This window comes from Bos indicus x Bos taurus, chromosome 15 (genome assembly GCF_003369695.1).
Source record: "Bos indicus x Bos taurus breed Angus x Brahman F1 hybrid chromosome 15, Bos_hybrid_MaternalHap_v2.0, whole genome shotgun sequence".
NCBI classification, from domain to species: domain Eukaryota; kingdom Metazoa; phylum Chordata; class Mammalia; order Artiodactyla; family Bovidae; genus Bos; species Bos indicus x Bos taurus.
This window is the reverse complement of record NC_040090.1, coordinates 1,209,960-1,237,103: the sequence shown is the minus strand read 5'-3', so window position 1 is coordinate 1,237,103 and position 27,144 is coordinate 1,209,960. Positions and strand designations below refer to the sequence as shown.

Sequence of the window (27,144 nt, the reverse complement as noted above, 5' to 3'; positions counted from 1 at the left end):
TGAACTGCAGCACGCCAGGCCTCCCCGTCCATCACCAACTCCTGGAGTTCACTCAAACTCATGTCCATCAAGTCAATGATGCCATCCAGCCATCTCATCCTCTGTCGTCCCCTTCTCCTCCTGCCCCCAATCCCTCCCAGCATCAGAGTCTTTTCCAATGAGTCAACTCTTCGCATGAGGTAGCCAAAGTACTGAAGTTTCAGCTTTAGCATCATTCCTTCCAAAGAATACCCAGGACTGATCTCCTTTAGAATGAACTGGTTGGATCTCCTTGCAGTCCAAGGGACTCTCAAGAGTCTTCTCCAACAACACAGTTCAAAAGCATCAATTCTTTAGCGCTCAGCTTTCTTCACAGTCCAACTCTCACATCCATACATGACTACTGGAAAAACCATAGCCTTGACTAGACAGGCCTTTGTTGGCAAAGTAATGTCTCTGCTTTTTAATATTCTATCTAGGTTTGTCATAACTTTCCTTCCAAGGAGTAAGCGTCTTTTAATTTCATGGCTGCAGTCACCATCTGCAGTGATTTTGGAGCCCCCAAAAAATAAAGTCTGACGCTGTTTCCACTGTTTCCCCATCTACTTTCCATGAAGTAAAGGTCACTACTTAACACAAATGTTTATTCCTTCCAAAAACAGGTTTACAGGAAATGAATTGTTGAATGGCTTCACATATGATGATTTGAATGGATCACTAAACTGAGTGCAATCTTAAAAATTTGGACAACTCAACCAATTGTAAACACTACGGCCACATGGGGAAAGTTCTGAATTGCATTCACAGTGTTTAAGAAGAAAACAAGATAAATAGCTGAGCACTTTCATATGAAGTAGCTTCAAACAAAACAGACAGAAAGAGGATGAGTCCATGGAGCTGGGAAACGGCACCAGGGTGAAAGAATTTATTTTCCTCGGCCTGACCCAGAATCAAGAACTGAGCTTGGTCTTATTTCTCTTCCTCCTTTTGGTGTACGTCACCACTCTGCTGGGAAACCTCCTCATCATGGTCACGGTGACCTGGGACTCTCGCCTTCACACCCCCATGTACTTTTTGCTCCGGAATTTGTCTGTTGCCGACATCTGCTTTTCTTCCATCACCACCCCTAAGGTCCTGGCAGACCTTCTGGTCCAGAGAAAGGCCATCTCCTTCAATGGCTGCTTCACCCAGATGTTTTTCTTCCATCTTATTGGAGGGGTGGATGTATTTTCTTTGTCGCTGATGGCACTGGATCGGTACGTGGCCATCACTAAGCCCCTGCACTACGTGACCATCATGAGTCGGGGGCGTTGCATTGGGTTGATAGTGGCCTCCTGGGCAGGGGGCTTCGTCCACTCCATTGTGCAGATCTCCCTGTTACTCCCTCTCCCCTTCTGTGGACCCAATGTCCTGGACACTTTCTACTGCGACGTCCCCCAGGTGCTCACACTCGCCTGCACAGACACTGCTGTCCTTGAGCTCCTGATGATTTCCAACAGCGGACTGCTCACCACCCTGTGGTTCGTCTTCCTCCTTGTATCGTATATGGTCATATTATTATTAATAAGGTCTCAGGCTGGGGAGGGCAGGGGGAAAGCCATCTCCACCTGCACCGCCCACATCACGGTGGTCACCCTGCACTTCGTGCCCTGCATCTATGTCTACGCCCGGCCCTTCTCCACCCTCCCCATGGACAGAGCTGTCTCCATCAACCTCACTGTCATCATTCCTGTCCTGAACCCCCTGATCTACACCCTGAGGAACCAGGAGATGAAGGCAGCCATGCGGAGACTGAGGGGAAGACTCGGGCCTTCTGACTGCATAGACTGATAGCTCACTCCATTTCACCACCTTTGAAAGTCTTTGTGCACCAATAATCTATATTTATTAAAGGATTTCTGATTAATTTTTAAAGTCTACTAAGATACATTGTTCTTGCTGTTATTGTTGTTTAGTCACTAAGTCATGTCCCACACTTTAGGACCCCATGGACTATAGGCCGCCAGGCTCCTCCATTCATGGGATTCTCCAGGCAAGAATACTGGAGTGGGTTTCCATTTCTGTCTCCAGATAATCTTCTCAACCCAAGGATCGAACCTGCATCTCCTTCATTGGCAGGCAGATTCTTTACCTCTGAGCCACCAGGAAAGCCCCACTAAGAAACATATGACTTACAAATGTTCTGAACAGCATGCAATAATAATTTTAAAATGGATTTTATATTACAAAAGAAGTAGAGATATTGAGTAGATAGCTAGAGAAATGAATGTCACCTACAGCCTTGGAAGAAATAAAGAAAATGGAATCCAATTCACTCAGATAATTTTATCACACTGGATAGCTATGGGGTTTTTTCAGCTCTATTGAGTTGCAATTGACAAATGCAAATGGCATATATTTAAGATGTACAACTTGATGTGTGGATATACATGAATATTGTGAAATGGTCACTGCAGCAAAATGAGTTACAGTGGGGTCTCTCTTGCTATCTCTTACAACTACATGGGAATCTACACTTATCTAAACAAATTTTTCGATTAAAAAAAAAAGCAAAATATATACACAGACATTCTCTCTGCATTCCTACACTGTTCACAGGAAGGGAGATGAGATACATTAGAAAATAACGCAGTTTGTGCATTTGCATTCTATCAGGTTTTCACATCTTGAGGAAGTAAATATATCCAAAAGAAGTTCCTCCTCTGACTTTAGACTATGAATAAATTAAGTAACTATTTGCTGAAGGTCTTCCTTTCCAAAGCCCACACTTTAGTGGTTGAAAGAAGGTGCCCTGAAGTTAGCAAAGCTTGAATATGGATGTCACCGAGGAGTTCTGTCTGAGCCACAAAGGAAGCATGGTTGAGAGGAGCTACCCCACGTCCGAGGTAAGGAGCAGCGGCTGCACTTTGCTGGAGCAGCCATGAAGAGATACCCCACGTCCAAGGTAAGAGAAACCCAAGTAAGACAGTAGGTGCTGAGAGGGGGCATCAGAGGGCAGACAGACGGACACTACAGTCACAGACAACTAGCCAATCTGATTACATGGACCACATCCTTGTCTAACTCAATGAAACTAAGCCATGCCTGTGGGGCCACCCAAGACGGACAGGTCATGGTGGGGAGTCCGACAGAATGTGGTCCACTGGAGAAGGGAATGGCAAACCACTTTGGTATTCTTGCCTTGAGAACCCCATGAACAGTATGAAAAGGCAAAATGATAGGATACTGAAAGAAGAACTCCCTAGGTCAGTAGGTGCCCAATATGCTACTGGAGATCAGTGGAGAAATACCTCCAGAAAGAATGAAGGGATGGAGCCAAAGCAAAAACAACACCCAGTTGTGGATGTGACTGGTGATAGAAGCAAGGTCCGATGCTGTAAAGAGCAATATTGCATAGGAACCTGGAGTGTCAGGTCCATAAATTAGGCAAATTGGAAGTGGTCAAACAGGAGATGGCAAGAGTGAACGTCGACATTATAGGAATCAGCTAACTAAGATGGACTGGAATCAGTGAATTTGACTCAATGACCATTATATCTACTACTGTGGGCAGGAATCCCTTACAAGAAATGGAGTAGCCATCATAGTCAACAAAAGTGTCCAAAATGCAATACTTGGATGCAATCCCAAAAATGACAGAATGATCTCTGTTTGTTTCCAAGGCAAACCACTCAATATCACGGTAATCCAAGCCTGTGCCCCAACCAGTAAAGCTAAAGAAGCTGAAGTTGAACGGTTCTATGAAGACCTACCAGACCTTTTAGAACTAACACCCCCAAAAGATGTCTTTTTCATTATAGGGGACTGGAATGCAAAAGTAGGAAGTCAAGAAACACCTGGAGTAACAGGCAAATTTGGCCTTGGAGTACCGAATGAAGCAGGGCAAAGGCTAATAGAGTTCTGCCAAGAGAACACACTGGCCATAGAAAATATCCACTTTCAACAACACAAGAGAAGACTCTACACATGGACATCACCAGATGGTCGATACCGAAATCAGATTGATTATATTCTTTGCAGTCAAAGATGGAGAAGCTCTATACAGTCAGCAAAAACAAGACCAGGAGCTGACTGTGGCTCAGACCATGAACTCCTTATTGACAAATTTAGACTGAAATTGAATAAAGTGGAGAAAACCACTAGACCATTCAGGTATGACCTAAATCAAATCTCTTATTATACAGTGGGAGTGAGAAATAGACTTAAGGGACTAGATTTGATAGACAGAGTGCCTGATGAACTATGGACGGAACTTTGTGACATTATACAGGAGACAGGAATCAAGACCATCCCCAAGAAAAAGAAATGTGAAAAAGCAAAATGGCTGTCTAAGGAGGCCTTACAAATAGCTGTGAAAAAAGGAAAGCGAAAAGCAAAGGAGGCAAGGAAAGATATTCCCATCTGAATGCAGAGTTCCAAAGAACAGCAAGGAGAGATAAGAAACCTTCCTCAGCGATCAGTGCAAAGAAATAGAGGAAAACAACAGAATGGGAAAGACTAGAGATCTCTTCAAGAAAATTAGAGATACCAAGGGAACATTTCATGCAAAGATGGGCTCAATAAAGGACAAAAATGGTAGGGACCTAACAGAAGCAGAAGGTATTAAGAATAGAAGAACTGTACAAAAAAGATCTTCACTACCCAGATAATCATGATAGTGTGATCACTGACCTAGAGCCAGACATCCTGGAATGTGAAGTCAAATGGTCCTTAGGAAGCATCACTATGAACAAAGCTAGTGGAAGTGATGGAATTCCAGTTGAGCTATTTCAAATCCTGAAAGATGATGCTGTGAAAGTGCTGCACTCAATATGTCAGCAAATTTGGAAAACTCAGCAGTGGCCACAGGACTGGAAAAGCTCAGTTTTCATTCCAATCCCAAAGAAAGGCAGTGCCAAAGAATGCTCAAACTACCACACAATTGCACTCATCTCACACGCTAGTAAAGTAATGCTCAAAATTCTCCAAGCCAGGCTTCAGCAATACGTGAACCATGAACTTCCAGATGTTCAAGCTGGTTTTAGAAAAGGCAGAGGAACCAGAGATCAAATTGCCAATATCCACTGGATCATCGAAAAAGCAAGAGAGTTCCAGAAAAACATCTACTTCTGATTTATTGACTATGCCAAAGCTTTTGACTATGTGGATCACAATAAACTGCGGAAAATTCTGAAAGAGATGGGAATACCAGACCACCTGACCTGCCCCTTGAGAAACCTATATGCAAGTCAGGAAGCAACAGTTAGAACTGGACATGGAACAACAGACTGGTTCCAAATAGGAAAAGGAGTACATCAAGGCTGTATATTGGCACCCTGCTTATTTAACTTATATGCAGAGTACATCATGAAATGCTGGGCTGGAGGAAGCACAGACTGGAATCAAGATTGCCGGGAGAAGTATCAATAACCTCAGATATGCATATGACACCTCCCTTAAGGCAGAAAGTGAAGAAGAACTAAACAGCCTCTTGATGAAGGTGAAAGAGGAGAGTGAAAAAGTTGGCTTAAAGTTCAACATTCAGAAAACGAAGATCATGGCATCCAGTCCCATCACTTCATGGCAAATAGATGGGGAAACAGTGGCTGACTATTTTTCTGGGCTCCAAAATCTCTGCAGATGGTGATTGCAGCCATGAAATTAAAAGACGCTTACTCCTTTTAAGGAAAGTCATGACCAAACTAGACAGCATATTAAAAAAACAGAGACATTACTTTGTCAGCAGAGATCCATCTAATCAAGGCTATGATTTTTCCAGTGGTCATGTATAGATGTGAGAGTTGGACTATAAAGAAAGCTGAGCGCCGAAAAATTGATGCTTTTGAACTGTGGTGCTGGAGAAGACTCTAGAGAGTCCCTTTGGACTCTAGAGCCCGGAAGCCACGACAAGAGAAGCTGCCATGATAAGAAGCCCGCACACCACAGCAAAGGGTAGCCCTCCCACTACGCACCTAGAGAAAGCCCAAGTAAAGCAGGAAGACCCAGGGCAGCCAAAAATAAACAAATTAAATTTTAAAACTAAAAAGTCAATAAATGAATACTGCCTCACAGTCATTTTGTTGCTGCTCAGATCGTTGGATAATAGGTTAAGAAAACAACTGACTCATTTTTTATGTCCTGACAACCTGACTTCCTAAAACAGAAACCTTTGAAGCTGCTTCAGAAGATGCACAAATACTTAAAAGAGTTGGGATGAAGTGGAAAACATATTTCCACTTATTTTTCCATATATCCATATTTCATTTGTTTACTGCTGACAGATGATGGGAGGGTTTTTGTTTCTCTCCTTTTCTGAAGGTAAATTATAGGTCTTAAAATTTTTGAAATTAGAAAAATGTTCATGTTGTGATATAACTATCAGCCCACACATCAGACGTGCAAAAGCCCTAAGTTTGGGGTGGGAGATGTGCCCAGAGTATCCAAGAAACAGCGAGAAAGACTTTGTAATTCGATAAGAGGAAGCAAGGAGAGGGGTCAGAGAGAAAACCAGGTCATAAGATCAGCTCACTAGGACTTTTTAAACCATTGTAGGGATTTTGGCTGTCACAATATGTAAGATGAGCTGCACTTGGAGGACTTTGAAAAATGGACTAATTATGCAAGTTTTAATGGAATTGTAGGTGCTACTGTTTCCAAACAGACTAAAGAGGGTTGAGGACAAAAACATGGAGCCCAGTTAGGAAGTGACCACAGCAGAAATAATGAAGACATGCCTTCGGGTAGTCATGGTGGAGGCAGCAAGACTGTTGAAAACTCTGAAGGTCAAGCAAGTAGGATTTTCTGATGGAGCCAGTGTAGACCTTACGAGAACTCCATCATCTGCCTTAGTCATCACCCTGCCAAGCCCTCCTTCACTCTCACCTACATGACCCTTCCGATCCAAGGGCTCCTGCCAACACCTGTGTCTTCAGAAATCTCCCCGCAACTGTGAAACTGCCTGAGGAAATTCACAATCCTTGAAGACAAACATTTATTTCCCAACAAGAAAATTACAAAGGAAACCATTAGTGTAAGGAGGCATCCTGGCTAACCTGCCCTAATGGGATTCTTGCTGAAGGCAGCCAGGCTGATCAGACATCACGTGAGAGGTAGTGGAGGATGAGAAAGCTGATTAGACAAGGAAGGTGATCAGATCAGGAGGGTGGGGAATTATGGCTAAGGTAACTTAGCAGGATTTTTGTTAAAATTGGACAATGCAGAGACAAACATGGTGGTCCAAATGTGCAGCGTTTGTTGAAACATTCAGGGGAGGCTTGCAGCACTCGGTCAAGGAGAGAACCTTTACCACTGTTGAAAATGTTAGACCCCAAACAAATATGTGTTTCAAAGTGTATGTGCCTGCATGAAAAGATGTTCAGCATTCTAATTATTAGAAAAATGCAAATTAAAGCTACAATGAGATATCACCTCACACCAGTCAAAATTGCTATCATCAAAAAATCCGCAAATAGGAAATGTTGGAGAGAAGGGACCCCTCCTACACTACTGGTGGGAATGTGAATTGGTACAGCCACTGTGGGGAACAATATGGAGGTTCCTTAGAAAACTAAAGATAGAGCTACCATATGACCCAACAATCCCACCAGGAGGCGTATATCTGGAGGAAAACACAGTCCAAAAGGATGCATGCACCCCAGTGTTCACTGCAGCACTGTTTACAATCGCCAAGACACGGAAGCAACCTAAATGTCCATTGACAGATGGACATTATCCTTAGAAGATTTGGTACATACATACATATTCAGTTATCAGAAAGAATGCAATAATGCCATCTGCAGCAACATGGATGAACCCAGAGATTGTCATACTGAGTCAAGTCAGACAGAGAAGCAGAAACATCATGAAATCCCTTATATGCAGAATCTAAAAAGGCTTGATACAAATAAACTTAATTACAAAACAGAAATAGACTCATAGACTTAGAGACCACCTTCTGGTTGCCAGAGGGGGAAGGGTGGGAGGAGAGTTCGGGAGTTTGGGACGGACATGTACGCACTGCTACGTTTAAAATGAATAACGAACAAAGACCCACTGCACATGAACTCTGCTCAGTGTTATGTGGCAGCCTGGATGGGCGGGGCGTGCGGGGGAGAATGGATGCATGTGTACCTACATCTGAGTCCCTTTGCTGTCCCCCCGAAACTACCACCACAGTGTCAATCGGCTATACTCCAACACACAATACACAGTTTAATAACAAAGTGTATGTGCCTGAGTAGCCTTTTAATTACTCCCACTGAAACCACCTCTCCACCAGCAGAATATTTCCAGAGCCACATCCATCTGCTTTCCCTGTGATAATTCTCACACTGGCTTGGGGATTAAGGCATTGGTAAATGTGGTGTGGCAGAGTCTCAGCATGGAAAAGTCAAGAAAATGTGGCTCCCTGTGTCTGCCCTTTTCCTCATAAAAATGGAGGCCACTGAAGTCACTGGCTTTCAGAGAGGTTTTTAACAGAGTTTTCTGAAGTTTAGTGATCCATGTGAACGTTATTTAGGATGTCAGAGACCTGGAAAGGAGACTGGAGATTTTAGGTAAGATGTATAACTCTATCTGGGTTTCCCAGGAGACGCTAGTGGTAAGGACCCCGCCTGCCAATGCAGGAGACATAATGCATTCGGGTTCGATTCCTGAGTCAGGAAGATCCCCTGGAGGAGAGTGTGACAACCCACTCCAGTATTCTTGCCTGGAGAATCTTACAGACAGAGGAGCCTGGCAGGCTACAGTCCAGAGGTTCGCAGAGTCGACACAACTGAAGCAACTTAGCACTCACACACAACTCTACCGGGGTATGTACATCTGTGATGTCTGGGTGTTTAGGCATAACAGGGAGAAAAACTGAAATCTAGATTTAATTGTTAATATTTATAAATATATTGTAACTACAAATAATAAGTACACAAGATCCCAGAGGCAGAACAGCACAGACAAGAAATGTTGACAAAGAAGACATTGCAAGATGAGAGACATGAAAACAAGTTCAGTTTGGAATTGGGAAAAAGCACCTTTTGCTTTCTGGCACCTTTTGAGCTGCACAAAGGAGAGATTTTTCTTATGCTAAATTTAAAACGACAGAGAAAAATAAAATAGTTACAACCCTCAAAGACATGAAAGAATTGTACAATGATGCACATCTACATACTTTTCTTCCATTTACAAAGAAAGAAAAGGTATAGCCATGATTTTCTTTCCTGTGTCTTTCCACGTCTACCTCTTTACATTTCTTCATTCCCACCAGACTTCCCACTCGCAAGCAGCTTTCATCATCCAAATGGTCCCCGAGAGTCAGAGCTCCCTCTCTCTCCATTCCTACGTGCCCCAAACGTAAATGCCACCTCCTCCATGCAGGATTCCCTGAGCCTCTCAAGGAGAAATCACCCTTTCCCCACACACAGCTCTTCATCTGTCTTTAGATGATCCCCATCATGGCCTACCTACTGTTAGATTTCAATTGTTTTTCCACTGGTTTAGGGTTACACTGTTTTCTCACAAATAGCATAGAACTCTGCCACTTTTCCTTTAATACTTGCTAAATAATCAGATGGATTCAAAATAGCAAAAAGATGGAGCAGCAGCCGGAATATGCTGTCTGAATCATCAAAGGTAGTTGGTGAACATGGGACCTGCTCCTTTCTGATACATGGGCTCACCTCGGGGCCTGAGGTTCCTTCTGCCCTCCTGTGCAGACCATAGTCTGTTATTTACTTGGGGGACCCTGTGGAAGGCTTCTGTAAGTAGGATGGATTCTCTCAATCTCTCTAGCAAATATATGGAGTTGGTTTTTGCTGGTAACCATTTTCTCTCTTTCTAAACTGGTCAGGATTGATAGCTCAGCTACCACTTAGTTCAGTACACTCTTTTACTGATAAGCCTATTGTATTAAGGTTACTCAACAGAGTACTAACCATCGTATAGTCAAAGCTATGGCTTTGCCAGTAGTCATGTACGAATGTGAGGGTTGGACCATAAAGAAGGCTGAGCGCCAAGGAACTGATGTTTCAGGTTGCGGTGTTGGAGAAGACTCTTGAGAGTCCCTAGGACTGCAAGGAGATTGAACCTGTCCATCCTGAAGGAAATCAACCCTGAATATTCATTGGAAGGGCTGATGCTGAAGCTGAAGCTCCAATACTTTGGCCACCTGATGCGAAGAGCTGACTCATTGGAAAAGACCCTGATGCTGGGAAAGATTGAAGGCAGGAGGAGAAGGGGATGACAGAGGATGAGATGGCTGGATGGCATTATCAACACAATGGACGTGAGTCTGAGCAAGCTCTGGGAGATGGTGAGGGACGGGCAAGCCTGGGGTGCTGCCATTGATGGGGTTGCAAAGAGTAGGACACGACTTAGAGACTGAACCACAACAAGCCTGTGTGCTGAGACCGCTGCAGAAGTTAATCCCCTTAATCCTCCTAACCTCCCTGGGAGGCGGGTATTACAACCCCCATTCCATACATGAAGTGGAGACTCAGTAGGTCTCTTATTCACATGAATTACACAGGGGCAAAACCAGAACTTGAGAACCTGTGACTTTCCATGCAGACATCCTGCCCCAGCCTTCTCTGGTCCGACAAGAAGCCCAAACAAGCAAGCCCTCTTCTTACGCCATACGCTGCCGCCACCTTCTGGGTTACTCTGCTTGCAATGGAAAGAAAAACAGCCTTCTATTTTCCTCAAAGCAGGATGTTCTGATGAAGCTGTAAAACGCACGTTCTCAGAAATATTTAGCTCCTCCGAGAGACGGTCAGTATATTTAAAGAAGCTGTGTGTCCCTATTATGCTTAAAACAGATAACCGACAAGACCCACTGTACAGCACAAGGAACTCTGCTCAGTACTCTGTAATGACCTTAACGGAGAAAGAATCTGAAAAAGAACAGATACACGTATGTGTGCGTGTGCATACTCAGTCGCGTCCCACCCTGCAACCCCATGGTCCGCACCCCACCAGGATCCTCTGACCATGGATCTCCCGGGCAAGAATACTGGAGGGGGTGCCGCATCCTTCTTCAGGGGATCTTTCTGACCCAGGGATCAAACCCGCGTCTCTTGCATTGGCAGGCGGGTTCTTTACCACTGAGTCACTTTGGAAGCAGATACATGTATATGTATAACTGAATCACTTCGCTATACACCTGAAACTAATATTACATTGTTAATCAACTATGCTGCTGCTGCTGAGTTTCGGCAGTCATGTCCGACTCTGTGCGACCCCAGAGACGGCAGCCCACCAGGCTCCCCCGTCCCTGGGATTCTCCAGGCAAGAACACTGGAGTGGGTTGCCATTTCCTTCTCCAGTGCATGAAAGTGAAAAGGGAAAGTGAAGTCACTCAGTCAACTGTGCTACAATATAAAATAAAAAAATTTTTAAAGTAAAGAAGAGGAAGGTATTTGGGCCCACAGCATCCCACAAAAGCAAATAAAGGACTCAGAGGTTAAAGAACAAAACTATGCCTGGTCTCTGAGCCAATTGTTATTCTTATTTCATAGAAGATTTCATGAGTTGCAAATGTTAAAATAATAATTATTATAAAGCTCTCAAATGTGACTTTCATGTCTTCAAAAGGAATTTAAAAAGGGAAGCTTCCAGAAAAAAAAAGTTGTATGACTGTGAGAACGATAACCTAAAGCTTTCCTTTGAGGTGACACACATGTAATCACACTTATCACGGATCAGGCAGGGCTCCCACTGCCGCTGCTTTGCTGCTGTTCGGTCGCTCAGCCGTGTCCGACTCTTTGCAACCCCATGGACTGCAGCACGCCAGGCCCCCCTGTCCTTCACCAACACCCGGAGTTTCCTCAAACTCATGTCCATCAAGTCAGTGATGCCATCCAACCATCTCATGCTCTGTCATCCCCTTCGCCTCCTGCCTTTAGTCTTTCCCAGCATCAGGGTCTTTTCCAGTGAGTCAGTTCTTCGTATCAGGTGGCCAAAGTATTGGAGTTTCAGCCTCAGCATCAGTCCTTCCGATGAACATTAAGGACTGATTCCCCTAAAGATTGACTGAAAGCATCAGTTCCTCGGCGGCTCTTTATGGTCCAGCTCTCACACCCACACATGACCACTGGAAAAAACGTAGCTTGGCTATGTGGACCTTTGTTGGCAAAGTGACGTCTCTGCTTTTTAATATGCTGTCTAGGTTGGTCATAGCTTTTCCTTCAAGGAGCAAGCATCTTTTAAATTCATGGCTGCAGTCACTGTCCACAGTGATTTTGGAGCCCAAGAAAATAAAATCTGTCACTGTTTCCATTTTTTCCCCATCTATGTTTCATGAAGTAACGGAACTGGATGCTATCATCTTCATTTTATGAAAGTTGTGTTAAGCCAGCTTTTTCACTCTCCTCTTTCACCTTCATCAAGAGCCTCTTTAGGTCTTTTTCACTTTCTGCCATTAGAATGGTATTATCTGCATACCTGAGGTTGTTGATATTTCTCCCGGCAATCTTGATTCCAGCTTGTGCTTCATCCACCCTGGCATTGCACACAGTGTACTCTGCATATAAGTTAAATAAGCAGGGTGACAATATACACCCTTGACGTACTCCTTTCCCAATTCTGAGCCAGTCCATTGTTCTGTGTCTGGCTCCGATTGTTTCTTCTTGACCTGCATTCAGACGTTTCAGGAGACAGGTAAAGTGGGCTGATATTCTCATCTCTTTAAGAATCCTCCAGTTTGTTGTGATAGATGCAGACAAAAGCTTTAGTGTAGCTAATGAAGCAGAAAGTAGATGTTTTTCTGGAATTCTCTCTTTTTCTAAGATCCAATGGATGTTGGCAATTTGATCTCTGGTGCTTCTACCTTTTCTAAATCCAGCTTGTACATCTGCTGAAGTACTGATGTTTTACATAAGTGAGTTCATGTAATCCTTATAAAAATTATATAGAAGAGTTGCTACTGTTTCTAAACACCAGTGCAGAGCCAGAGGCCAAAGGGATGAAGCAACTTGCCCGTTTTTGCATAACCAGTTAGGGTCTATCTGGGACTTGAACAGGTTTTGTGACTCCAGAGTTCCCCAGGTCTCTGCTGTATGCCGTGAGACCTCTCGTAGCTTTTTTAGTTTTCCATACTAAATAGACTGTGGACAAAACTGCACCCAGAGGAGAGGCAGCTTGAAGGGAAAGTGAGCAGGGTGGAAAGAAAGATCTTCGTTGGAACTGAAAGATATACCCAGAAAGTAGGAGGGGGATGTATCTCACCTTTGTTTCTGATGCTAGCAAGAAAAGGGAGGCAAACTGCAAAGAAATAAGTTAAGGGCCATCTCAAAGATTCACACACACACATACACACACCAAAAAAGTAGTAACTCAAAAGCCATAAGACTAAACAGTAAGTGTATGTTTAGCAATTTAAGAAACTGCCAAAATGTCTTATTCATCTCTTTATTTTTGGCTACACTCGGTCTCCATTGCTGCTCCCGAGTTTTCTCTTGCTGTGGGCACGGCTCTAGGCTGCGGACCTCAGGCTGCAGAGCTCGGCTTGGCGGCGGTGGCACACGGGCTCAGCTGCTCCTCAGCACGTGCAGTCTTCCCGGCCCAGGGATGGAACCTGCGTCCTCTGGCAGGCAGAGTCTTATCCACGGCGCCACCAGAAAAGTCCTTAACAAACACTTTTTAAGAAGTCACAATATTTGGGTCTCATTTGCATCAGGAAACGTGAGGCATTTTTGTTTGCTAGGTGTGCTAATGGCATGGCAGATAGATCATTATACGTTAGCATGTTAAGTAGTAATGGGCAAATTTATGTACAATGTGGGATTTTCTTTAAAATAATTAATCAAATAATTGGGTGGGGGGAAGTGTGGTTTGAAAAAGAGAGGAGTGCTTCTATAGAAATCAGTCCAAAGAGAACCATTCTAAAGATAGCAGTTTTTAAGCCATTTACATAAGGCATCATCTGAGGGAAAAAATGGAACTCTTGAGAACTAAGTCATATCAAACAGGCACTCATGGAAACTCAGCGGTATCAGACACTACCACTCACCAAGCCGACTCCAACTTCATATTCCTCATGCTACAATGGTCACTTTATCTTGAATACTTAGAACTTATATATGCAGAGCATCACTGTATTCATTTTCTAAAACATGTATAATCTACATAGGAAATAATAACTAAATGCATGCTTGTGTCATGAGGTATCACTTTGCTCATGTTAGCCATAACCCCAGAACAGATATCCACTGGGCAAAACATCTCACTAGTTTTTAGACCTAATACCTGACTCTCTAAACCTGACTCTGTTAAGGTAGGGCGGACACTCTCTGAAATAACACTTTTCATTTTTCCCCAGGAACACAGGAAGAGGACACATGATTCAATGGAGTTGGGAAATGGTAGCAGAGTAAATGAATTTGTGTTTCTGGGGCTTACTCAGTCCCAAGACCTGAGCTTGGTCTTATTTCTCTTTTTGTGCTTTGTGTACATGACCACTCTGCTGGGCAACCTCCTCATCATGGTCACTGTGAGCTGCGAGTCTCGCCTCCAGACCCCCATGTACTTCCTGCTCCGCAACCTCTCCGTCTTGGACATCTGCTTCTCCTCCATCACCGCCCCCAAGGTCCTGGTGGACCTTCTTTCAGAGAGAAAGACCATCTCCTTCCATGGCTGCCTCACGCAGATGTTTTTCTTCCACCTCCTCGGGGGTGCAGACATCTTCTCTCTCTCGGTCATGGCCTTTGACCGCTACGTGGCCATCACTAAGCCCCTGCACTACGTGACTGTCATGAGTCAGGGGCGGTGCACTGCCCTCATCGTGGCCTCCTGGGCGGGGGGCTTCGTCCACTCCATCGTGCAGATCTCCCTGTTACTCCCCCTCCCCTTCTGTGGACCGAACGTCCTGGACACTTTCTACTGCGACGTCCCCCAGGTCCTCACACTTGCCTGCACGGACACTGCTGTCCTTGAGCTCCTGATGATTTCTAACAATGGCCTGGTCACCACCCTGTGGTTCGTCTTCCTCCTTGTATCCTACATGGTCATATTATTACTAATAAGGTCCCACTCTGGGGAGGGCAGGGGGAAAGCCATCTCCACCTGCACCGCCCACATCACGGTGGTCACCCTGCACTTCGTGCCCTGCATCTACGTCTACGCCCGGCCCTTCACCGCCCTCCCCACCGATAAGACCGTCTCTGTGACCTTCACTGTCATCTCCCCTCTGCTGAACCCCCTGATCTACACCCTGAGGAACCAGGAGATGAAGGCAGCCATGTGGAGACTGAGGGGAAGACTCAGGCCTTCTGTAATGAAATAGAGTAAGACTTTCCAACTTATTCATCAGCAAGGATCCCTTTCATTATTTTTCCCATAGAGTCATATTTATATAGTCAAATACATTGTCAATAAACCAACTGCATGTACTAGGTAACACTTTATTTTGCAATTTAAATTAAGAGATTATTGGTAAGCCAAGCCTCTGGTGAGCACAGAGTATCAGGGTTACAGGATGATGTATTTTCACTCAAAGACCAAAGTCACAATGTGTGGACCACGAAAGCTATATGGCAGATGAAGAGACTGACTGAATCTAGTCAGTCTCTTTTCTTTCAAAAGGCAAGTAAATAGAAGAATAAAGATAGAGTGATTTGCTCAAGCTCTTGTCTAGAGTCAATTCCAGAGAGAAGCCTTCAGATACTCAGTCATTGCCGTCACCATACCAACGCAATTCACTTCATTACTGGGCCTGTCCGTGCCAAACTGCAATGCTCTACGAGAAAGTTCACGGATCGTGCCCCTGAAGTACACGTACATGAATACATATGGCCTATCACAGATTAAGGAATTTGTTCTGCTGAGCGTAACTCCATACGGGCTCCCAACCTAGTGAGCACCTCAAAGGTGCCTAATGGTTGTACCCCTGGATTCCTATCAGAATGAAGAAGCTTGGGAAGCTTTCCCATGATGGCCTCAAGGCATTTACCTTATGCAGAACTAAAGACAGATTCAAATTCTTGTAAGGTTAGACAAAGGCAGGGAGAACCTCAGGGATCCTACACAAAGAGTAACCCATTCTCCTTATTCAAGAGCTAGTTTTCAGTTGCAAACCTTTCTAGGCCCGAACTCAGGTAGGATTTACATTCTTCCCACTGGAAAGAGAGAGAAAGACAGATAAAAGTCTAACCAGACTGTCCGCTTCTCATCTGTTAGTGTTTGTGAACAGGCAGCATAGGCTAGCGTTTTTGTCTGCAAATACAGTCAACGTAAAAAGTAAAGCGTGGCAGCTGAGAGCTCTAACTTCAGAGTTATACAAACCCGGCTCTAAATCCTACCTCTGCCACCCTTGAGTCGGTCTAACTTTTTTCTTTTTTTAGGTATTTATTTTGGCTGCGCTGGTCCTCACTGCTGTGAGCGGGCTTTCTCGAGCTGCGGTGAGAAGGGGCTCCCCTCCGGAGACGCGGAGTGTGGGCTTCTCTTTGCAGGGGCTTCTCCTTTCATGGAGCCCCAGGGTAGTGGGCTTCGTCGTGGCTCACAGGCTTGGTTAGTCGCTCCTCAGAATGTAGGGTCTTCCCAGATCAGCGATCAAGCTCCGCATGTCCTCTGTTTTGACAGGCAGAGTCTTAACCACTGGGCCATCAGGGAAGTCCCTTGAGTTACTTTAACGCTTCACAGGCCACCGTTCGCCCATCCAAATGTACTTATACGATCTCCTGGAGTTGCTGCGAGGGTTAGCAGGCAATTGTATATGTGGAACACAGTCCCTGGCAGATAGTACATGCTCAGTTACAGGCAAACAGGTCCATTTTATTTATTTATTTTATATTAGTGTTCATGCTTCTCTCTTTTCCAAAATGAAAATAACTGTATTTTAAAATTACACTTATAATGTATTTCTTACCTAAAATGCAGAAAGCTTACAAAGCATAAAGCAGATAGTTAAAAATCTCCTACAGCTAACTGCTTTGCTCATCTGCGGTAAAAACCACAAATGAGTCCATTTTAATATGACCCTTTTTGCTCTTCCTAACACACATTCTGTCCCCCATCAGGCTGTTATACTCTTCTCCTATATATGGCCCATATTCATTATTATTAGAAAAAACAATAGTGTGGAAAAGATGGGAGTGTACATTGAATTCAAAGCGGCTATCATCTTAAATGCTGGGCTGGAAGAAGCACAAGCTGGAATCAAGATTGCCAGGAGAAATATCAATAACCTCAGATATGCAGATGACACCACGCTTATGGCAGAAAGTGAAGAGGAACTCAAAAGCCTCTTGATGAAGGTGAAAGTGGAGAGTAAAAAAGTTGGCTTAAAGCTCAACATTCAGAAAACAAAGATCATGGCATCTGGTCCCATCACTTCATGGGAAATAGATGGGGAAACAGTGGAAACAGTGTCAGACTTTATTTTGAGGGGCTCCAAAGTCACTTCAGGTGGTTACTGCAGCCATGAAATTAAAAGACACTTACTCTTTGGAAGGAAAGTTATGACCAACCTAGATAGCATATTCAAAAGCAGAGACATTACTTTGCCAACAAAGGTCCGTCTAGTCACGGCTATGGTTTTTCCAGTGGCCATGTATGGATGTGAGAGTTGGACTGTGAAGAAGGCTGAGCGCCAAAGAATTGATGCTTTTGAAGTGTGGTGTTGGAGAAGACTCTTGAGAGTCCCTTGGGCTGCAAGGAGATCCAACCAGTCCATTTTGAAGGAGATCAGCCCTGGGATTTCTTTGGAAGGACTGATGCTAAAGCTGAAACTCCAGTACTTTGGCCACCTCATGCGAAGAGTTGTCTCATTGGAAAAGACTCTGATGCTGGGAGGGATTGGGGGCAGGAGGAGAAGAGGACAACAGAGGATGAGATGGCTGGATGGCATCACTGACTCGATGGACGTGAGTCTGAGTGAACTCCGGGAGTTGGTGATGGACAGGGAGGCCTGGCGTGCTGCGATTCATGGGGTCACAAAGAGTCAGACACGACTGAGCAACTGAACTGAACTGACTGATCATCTTAAAATTTCTGGCTTTCTGAGACTTCCCTGGAAGTTAAGCCTCCCCAGTAGTTAAGTCTGCATGCTTGCAATGCAGGGGGCCTGGGGTCCCGGTCCTGGTCAGGGAACCACATTCCACTAAGAGTTTGCATGCCTGCAACTAAAAATAGTCTTGCATGCCACAATGAAGAGCAAAGATCCTGCCTCTGCAACTAAGGCCTGGGGCAGCCAAATAAATTAATAATTCTTAATTCTAGCTTTCTGTCACTTAAGCATGACAACAGGACTTCCTATTCACATAGCTTGGACCACCCTGAAGCTGCTGCAGTACAGCACAAGAAAGCTTCGTAGCAAAAGAAAACCATGGCTCAAAGAGAAACCATGGCCTTGAGAGCAGAGATAAGGAATCAGACCGAGAAGGCAGACCCAAGCTGATTAAAGAGAGCCCCAAGGGAGTTAGTTAGCCAAAGGATGGTGCAGATTGAGGGGGCTTCCCAGGGGGCTCAGCGGTAAAGAATCCACCTGCCAACTAGGAGACTCGGGTTCAGTCGCTGGGTGGGGAAAATCGTGGAGCAGAACATGGCAACCTGCTGCACTATCCTTACTTGGAACATTCCGTGGACAGAGAAGCCTGAGGGGCTGCGTCTGTGGGGCTGCCCGGTTGAGCACACACTGTGAATCTTAAAGACAGACTTCCTTCACACCCCTCACTGGATCTGGGCTGACCCCGTAAGGACCCATGAACTAACCAGCTCACTTGGTCATTTCCTGCCCCCTGGTCAATCAGCTCTAACTTTTCACAGGACTAACCCAGCCTGCAAATGCTAAGAAGAATCCACACTTGTCACCACTCCTGTGGTCCTGCTAACATTGATCAGGTAGCTCTGGTCTCTAGACTCCTGAAGGTTTTCTTTATGAAACCGCCTATGAAAACTGCACACCACAAAGCACCTTATAGCCCATTTCATGCAAATGCATCCTTCCCTTTCCTTCCTGTGACTCGCTCACACCAGAGCTTTATCACTGCGTCGGCACTGGACCTGTGGAGTGTGCATCACTGTATCGCAGAAGCATAGTCCCCAGGGAACAGGAACTCAGAACCCCAGCCACAGCATCGGGGACACCCGATACTCCCTCCAACTGTGTCTAAAAACACGGCATAGCCTGATTCAATGACCCCGGAGAAGGGGAAAGCAGCTGCATCTCATCATACCAAGATTTATTGTTTCTCTGGATGACATAAAAGTCACAAGCTGGGCTGCATTTTTCCCATTTAAATGAGTTGTTATTATTGCTTAAGCTCTATTGTTAAGAGCCATAGAAAATTTAACAGACTCTGATCATATACATGGGCTTCCCTCATGGCTCAGCTGGTAAAGAATCCGGCTGCAATGCGGGAGATCTGGGTTCATGCCCTGGGTTGGGAAGATCCCCTGGAGAAGGGACAGGCTACCCACTCCAGTATTCTGGCCTGTAGAATTCCATGGACTGTATAGTCCATGGGTTCACAAAGAGTCAGACACAACTGAGCGACTTTCACAATCATAGGTCATATACATAGCTTTCAAACTACCCTTTCCTACCTCACACCCTTTAATCAGACATTGTAATGATAAACATCTCTGGGCATGAACCCGATGCCATAAAATAATTCTGAAGTAACTAAACAGATGAATATCAAGAACTATCACCATGCTACCTCCCGAGGATCCAAGTGAGCTGTGGATCTCAGAGATGTAGATTAAGACAATCACATGGGGCAACGTGCATGTCACATTAAACAGAAATTGCAGGGAATTCCCTGGTGGTCCAGCGGCTAAGACTGTGCTCCCATTGCAGGGGACCCAGGTTCCATCCCTGGTCAGGGAGCTAGATCCCACTTGCCTCAACTAAGATTTTACATTCTTCTAGCTAAATATTCTGCATGCTGCAACTAAAGATCCCACATGCTATAACTAAAAAAAATCCCGAACGCCACAACTAAAAAAGATCCCGCGGGCCACAGTGAAGATCAAAGGTGCTAAGTGCTGTGGCTAAGATCCGGTGCGGCCAAATAAATTCATTTTTAAGAAAAGAAACTGCATCTATAATCCACGCCATATGGTCTCTGAGAGCTACCCTGACTGTGGCCACAGAGCTTTGATTTTTCTATTGTTGCCTTTTTACTTAAGTTTCATTTCCCAGCTGGCGGCAAGCAAACCAATTTTGGTGAGGAAGAAAGTTGCGTGATACACGGTGTGTTTTCACAGAACGTTTTCTTCCTGAGCCAAGGAGGGTAACACACGTCTCACGTGCTTCCTCTAGAGAAAAGGGTGTGACCTGGGTGTTCACTAGTGTCTCTGCAGGTCCCTGTGAGACAGGTCGGAGTAGGGATGAGGGAGATGGAGACAGAGAAGGAGGAGGGCTTGGTGACCCTTTAATGACTCCCACAAGAACACCACTGAATTGGCCACTTGGCTTCTGCATTCATACCCAACAACACTCCCACTGTGAATTCCTCGATTAGGCTGTGGCTGGGCAACTAATAGAGGTGGCTGAGGCACTGCAAGGCAACACGGAAGAGACGAGATGATGTGACTTCCCGAGGTTGCCATTTCCCAGCTGAAGGAAAAACATAGCAAAATCACTCGCCTTGAGGTAGGCAATCCAGGAAACAGAATTTCCCCAGAACCAACTGCTAAGATGCGGTGGGAGCGTCATAAGAGGATCAACTTTTCCCTTGGAGACTGAGTCGTTTAACGCTGGCGGATGTGAACTTCCGAAACTGGAAGACTGCAGATTTTTCAGAAATGGCATAAATATGCAGAATATTCTTCTTGAAAGCAAACTTTTAATGAAGTCAAGAAAAGTGGTAGCTTTTCACTATTAGGAAAAAGGGAATTGGGGCTTGCAAAATAGAAGAAGGTCAGGTGGCTCCAAGGACATGAAGCATGTTTACTTGGTGAGATGTTGAGATTCGAATTGTTTTCAAGGTAGAGAGGGTGCTGATACCCCAGCTCCCCGGAGGCGACAGCCTTGGAAAAACTGCTCTCCAAGACAGCAGTTCCTGATTCCAAATATGCACTCTGGCCAGCTTTGCTTCTTGGCTGGGAATGGCATTTGGAAAGCTTTGAGTAAGGTGTTTTAACAGCTAGTTAATCTGTACTCTGGTGTGCTACTGAATATGAACAACGTTCCTAAAATTTGGAGGGATTCAATCAAGAGTAGGCACTTTTCAATCCAGGAAAAGAGACAGTTGTGACGGGGGCCCCTCTGAGATTCCACTCCATGCAGGGCCTGGGGCAGCACGCTCGGTGGGAAGCTGGGCTGGAAGGGAGCCTGAGTTTGCCGGCTCTGCGGTGTCCGATAAGCTTCTTTCCAAAGGGTGGTCCCCAAAGGGAGTGATTTCTAAGAAAACTTCATGATCCTTTTCACCTTGTAAAAACACACAAAATTCCATTTCTTTTTTTTTTTTTTGATTGAAGTATAGTTGATTTACTATGTTGTGTTAGTTTCAGGTATATAGCAAAGTGATTCAGTTATGCATATATGTATATATGTTCTTTTTCAGATTATTTTCCCTTTTGGATTATACAAAATACTTAGTTCCCAGTGCTATCCAGTAGCTCCTTGTTGGTTATCTAATTTATATATAGTAATGTGTATTTCTTTGAGTCCCTTTTTTGGGGGAGGGGACAAGAATACTGGAGTGGGTTGCCATTCCCTTCTCCGGGAGATCTTTTCCCAGCCCAGGGATTGAAGCCAGGTCTCCCACATTGTAGGCAGACGCTTTACCATCTGAGCCACCAGGGAAACAGAGAAGTAGGCGCAGATGGTAAAGTATTGGCCTACAATGCAGGAGACCCAGGTTCAGTCCCTAGGTTGGGAAGATCTCCTGGAGAAGGAAATGGCAGCCCACTCCAGTACTCTTGCCTGGAAAATCCCATGGACGGAGGAGCCTGGTAGGCTACAGTCCATGGGGTCACAAAGAGTCGGACACAACTGAGTGACCTCACTTTCACTTTCACTTTCAATGTGTGTTAATCCCAGTCTGAATTTACCCCTCCCCTCAATTGTATTTCTTTACCCACTACCCACCCCCCACCCATCCTGTGCTGTGTCTCAATGCAATGTGCATAATCGTACAGTTTCAAAGCATCCTCACTCCGAACAAAGACAGCATCCTTAGAGACCCACAGGACTCATGATTTTCAGGAGGAGTTTGTGTTTGAGGTAATGCTACTGAGAACTCATTTCTGCACCTTGCGTTGGAACACCATGTGGTTGATGGAGGTTCTTGGTGAAGGTACCTCTGAAAAATGTAGTCTACTTATCAAAATCACTTATCAAAAGGGAATTGGGGCTTGCAAAATAGAAGAAGGTCAGGTGGCTCCAAGGACATGAAGCACGTTTACTTGGTGAGATGTTGAGATTCGAATTATCTTATCCCATCACTCTGACACACTCTCGTGTAAGTTACTCCCAGTCAAGCCTTCCACTCACCGTGTGCCGGCTTCTGCCCTCACCATCACACACCCACGTTCTACTCTCACTTGCTTTGCAAAAGATGTTTTTTCTCTGCAGGGTTTTCTGAGAAGGGCTAATCGACACCGGGAAGAAGTATAGTTGCGGTAGTTAATAGCATCAGTCTTTGGATTAAGACAAATCTTGGTTTGAGACATGGATCTACCAGTAGTCAGATCTTGACCAAGTTACTTAATCTTTCTGTGTCTCGGTCCCCTCCTCTATAAAATCAGGATAATCATATTTATTTCACATGGATATGATGAGTTTTAGAAGCAATAAAATGAACATAAATATTCATGAAAAGGAAGAAAAAATTAGCAAAGCAGAGCTCCATTATTCTGCTCAGATTTCTATAATGCTGAAACCTTGCAAGTTGCCTGGACTCCCAACCCACCCCACTCCACCCCACCCCAAAGCCAAATATCCAGATGATGGTTTCAAAGTGAGGGTTATAGTTTATTTTCTTTCTGTAAAGATTTTTTTAATATAAATACCTATATTTATGACTGCATATAGAGATAAACTTACCTATGGTTATAAGCAGGTGTGTGATATAATACCTTGATTATTTTTAACATATGCCTTAGTTTAAATCGCTGTGTAAAAAAAGAAAAACATCCCTAGAGGATAAATGGCATTTTGCACTTATTCCAAAGTGCTAGGAAGAGGGCTTTGAACCACAGAGTCAGTGGCAAGATGACCCACTCTCAGTCAAGTCCCTAAAAGGGATCTGACTTGTGTGAGGAAGCAGCGTGTGCCTGAAGCTGGTGAGACAGGGTAGCGACTGGCAACTCAGGTTCCTCAACGGCTTCTAGTTTGCAAAACAGACATACTGTCTTGCCTGCCCCTTAGAAGAGCCCTGCTTATGAGGTAGTTCTGAGTAACTGTCGCCAAGTCGTGTCCAACTCTTCGAGACCCCATGGACTGTAGCACGCCAGGCTTCCCTGTCCCTCACCATCTCCCAGAGTTTGCCTGAGTTCATGCCCAACTGTCACCATATTGTAAATCAGCTCTAGTGGTGCAGCTGAGAACTGACTCTAATTCACGTCCTGTGACCCTCACATGTATTTCTCATGAGTTTGGTACTATTATCGAGTAACCTGCCCAAGGTCAAAGCAGCTAGGAAGCTGTCAATCCCAAACGGCATACATGCTCCAGATGATCCACAAAGGCGTATCCAAAATGTGAGTGTAGGATGTGCTGCTGCCCCAGCAGGCCTCCTGGACGAGGTTTGCAGATATTCCATGTCCAGTGGGGCGGTTTTTCATATATCTCCCCCTGATTTTGTACCGCCTCACTTTTCTTTCTGCCGATTCCACAAGCTGCAACATGCTTCTTGTCTTAACTGTAAATGCCTTCAGGAGAGGATCTGTGTTAGAGTAACCATTTCCTCGATGTCATTATGATGATTACTTTTATGTGTCAACTGGACTGGCCACAGGGATTCAGATTAAAACTGGTTGCTGGGTGTGTCTGAGAGGCTGTTTCAGATGAGATTTGCGTTTGGATTTGGGGACTCAGTAAATCAGATTAGTCACCTGTCCCCCAGTAGGTGGATATCCTCCCACCTGTTGAGGACCCCAATAGAGCAAAAGAGGTGGAGGAAGGAGAAATGGAACGCCCATTCTTTTTTTTTTTAAGAAAGAAAGATAAAAAGAGAAAAGAAAAAAAGTTCTGGTTTCCATTTTATTATTTATTTTTGGCCACACAGTGCAGCATGTGGGATCTTAGTTCCCTGACCAGGGATCAAACCCATGCCCCTGGCAGGGGAAGTGTGGCGTCTTAGTCATTGGACTGACAGGGAAGTCCTTGGACCCCTTATTTTGGCCTCACAGCTCAAGTTCGGCCATCTCATCATTTTATACCATTGGCTCCTCTAGTCCTCAGGTCGTTGAGTTAGGACTGAATTCCACTATCAGCTTTCCTGGGTCTCCAGCTCACAGAAGGCAGACTGAGGGACTTCTCAGCCTCCATAGCAGCATGAGTCAATTTTGCATAATAATTCTTTCACTAAATGTGCATATGTGTGTATATATATATGTACATATATACATATATCCGTATGATGGATACAAATATAAATACTGATCTTACTGGTTCTGCTTCTGGAGAACCCTAACACGGCCATGGAAATGGTACGTAGAGGAAGGAAAGAAAAAAAGAAAACCCAGGTCTCCCACATTGCAGGTGGATTATTTACCAGCTAAGCCACCAGGGAAGCCCAAGAATACTGGAGTGGGTAGCCTATCCCTTCTCCAAGGGGTCTTCCCAACCCAAGAATTGAACTGGGGCCTCCTACATTGCAGCTGGATTCTTTACTGGCTGGCTACCACGGAAGCTCCATATATGTGATGGATACAGATATAAATACAGATCTTATTGGTTCTGTATTAGGTTTCTAGACAACCCTAGAAATGGTATATAAAGAAAGGAAAGAAAACAGAAATAGAGAAGAAAAACAGGAGCAAGAAGGAAGGGAGAACAGTTGACGCAGAAGCTTTTAATCTTGTCACAGTGGTTTCCTAAGCAGATTTGAAAACCATTCACTTAACACTCCAGTATCCGAAAGAAAGATTCTAGGATAAGATGCTGTCGTCAATTAAAATACTTCTACGTTCCAGATTAACCAAAGACTTTGAGGATGATTTCTCCATTGGTTATGGTAAGTAGTTAGTGTGGGGAATGTTAGGATTCCTGAGAGCCAAAATTTTCTGTATTCATGATTCTGAACATTTATTCTTACTACAATAACATTATTCTCATCACTCCATGTTGTTGACATAAACAACAAGCACTAACAGCAATGAAATGAAAAGGGGGCTCTTCTCTTATTTTTCTGTGTGAATAAAAGGAGAATGCTGCCTGGGGAACTGTGCTCTTTAAAGGATCTTTTCCTAAGATTTGGAGACGGAAATGGCAACCCACTTTAGTATTCTTGCCTAGAGATTTCCATGGACAGAGGAGGCTGGCAGGCTGCAGTCCACAGGCTTGCAAAGAGTCGGACACGACTGAGCGACTACCTTATAAGACTTTCTGAGATTAGCAAAGCAAAAGGAGTGGGGATGGGGGTGTGAGGAATTAAAACCGGAATCAGAGAAAGAGCCACAGCAGGGCCACTGCACGAGGCAAGACTCTGGGAGGACCTAAGGTAAATAAACAAGGCAAAGACAAGACAATTTTCACGTTCTACTTGATAAAGGCTTTATTTGTTATAAAATAATAATTATGAAAATGCTGTTGTTCAGTCACTAAGGCAGGTCCTACTCTTTTGTGACCCCTGGACTGTGTGTAGCCCACCAGGCTCCTCTGTCCTTGGCGTTTCCCAGGCAAAAATACGGGAGCAGGTTGCCATTTCCTTCTCCAGGGAATCATCCCGAGTAGTCAATTAAGTTTTCCTTGAAATGAAATTCAGCCTTTACACATGAGGCTAAAATATTATAAAGTCATTACCACGTTTATATTTTTTAACACTTTACTGAAGTACGATGTACATACATATAGAAAAATGTACATAAGCCTAGAGTCTGATGAACTTCCACACAAGCTGAATACATCTTTGCAACAAGTACCCAGATCAAAGAAACATAACATTCTCAGCACCTCAAAAGCCTCCCTCACGCTCCCTTTAGTTTTGCACACCTCGGTTCTTTATGTGAACAACACAGGAGTGTGTGTATCTTTTGGCCTGGATCATTTGGCTCCACGTATTCGTGAGATTCGTGGATGTTGTTACATGTAGTGAGATCTTCCCCATTGCTACGTAGCAGTGTGTGGATTAACAGTTTATCTTTTCTACTGTTAGCGGGTATTTGTGCCATTCTCCAGTTTGAGGCAATTACAAACAGTGCTATGAACATTCTAGGCTATGTCTTCCAGTGGACACATAGAACAACAGATTGTTCTTAAGATGGAGATAGGTAGATGGATGACAGAGAGATACATATAGATCTCCATCTTAAAATAATAGCTAATAAAGATATCGGAGAAGGCAATGGCACCCCACTCCAGTACTCTTGCCTGGAAAATCCCATGGATGGAGGAGCCTGGTAGGCTGCAGTCCATGGGGTCGCTAAGAGTCGGACACGACTGAGTGACTTCACTTTCACTTTTCACTTTCATGCATCGTAGAAGGAAATGGCAACCCACTCTAGTGTTCTTGCCTGGAGAATCCCAGGGATGGGGGAGCCTGGGGGGCTGCCATCTCTGGGGTCGCACAGAGTCGGACACGACTGAAGTGACTTAGCAGCAAAGATATAGGTATCAGTATTAGCAGATATAATCAAACAGCAAAATGGTTATTTGACACCCCACCAGCAGGGTTCCAACTGTCTCATAGCTTCACCATCACTTGATACTTTGCAGTTTCTTGCTGTGATTTTAATTTGCATTTCCCTGGTAATTAATGAAGCTGAATCCGCTTTTCGATACTCTGTTGTGAATTTTTTTCTCCTAAATGTGCATCTATTATTTCAGCCATGCTGGGTCTTCCCTGCTGTGCAGACTCTTTCTAGCTGCAGAGAGCAGGAACTCCTCTCTAGCTGTGGTGTGCGGGCTCCTCCTGGCGGTGGCTTCTCCGGCCGCGGAGCACTGGGCTCTAGGGTGCTCGGGCTCCGTAATTGCGGCTCCCAGGCTCTGGAGCACAGGCTCGATACGTGGGGCTCACTGGCTTAGTTGCTTTAAGGCGAGCGGGATCTTCCCCGACCAGAGATCAAACCCATGTCTCCTGCACTAGC

General features: G+C 44.6%; 2 protein-coding genes across 2 annotated transcripts; both read left to right on the top strand.

Annotated features, from left to right (window-relative positions):
- Positions 1-870: 870 nt before the first annotated feature.
- On the top strand, positions 871-1,809 carry LOC113905975 (olfactory receptor 4D10-like). Its single transcript, XM_027564010.1, has one exon. The coding sequence runs from the start codon at positions 871-873 to the stop codon at positions 1,807-1,809; it is 939 nt and encodes a 312-aa protein (XP_027419811.1).
- Positions 1,810-14,293: 12,484 nt separating this feature from the next.
- On the top strand, positions 14,294-15,229 carry LOC113904607 (olfactory receptor 4D11-like). Its single transcript, XM_027561737.1, has one exon. The coding sequence runs from the start codon at positions 14,294-14,296 to the stop codon at positions 15,227-15,229; it is 936 nt and encodes a 311-aa protein (XP_027417538.1).
- The last annotated feature ends 11,915 nt before the right edge of the window (positions 15,230-27,144 follow it).

What these genes read in the sequence shown, in the direction of transcription:
- LOC113905975 (XM_027564010.1), top strand. Translation starts at nt 871, where the DNA reads ATGGAGCTGGGAAACGGCACCAGGGTGAAAGAATTTATTTTCCTCGGC.
- LOC113904607 (XM_027561737.1), top strand. Translation starts at nt 14,294, where the DNA reads ATGGAGTTGGGAAATGGTAGCAGAGTAAATGAATTTGTGTTTCTGGGG.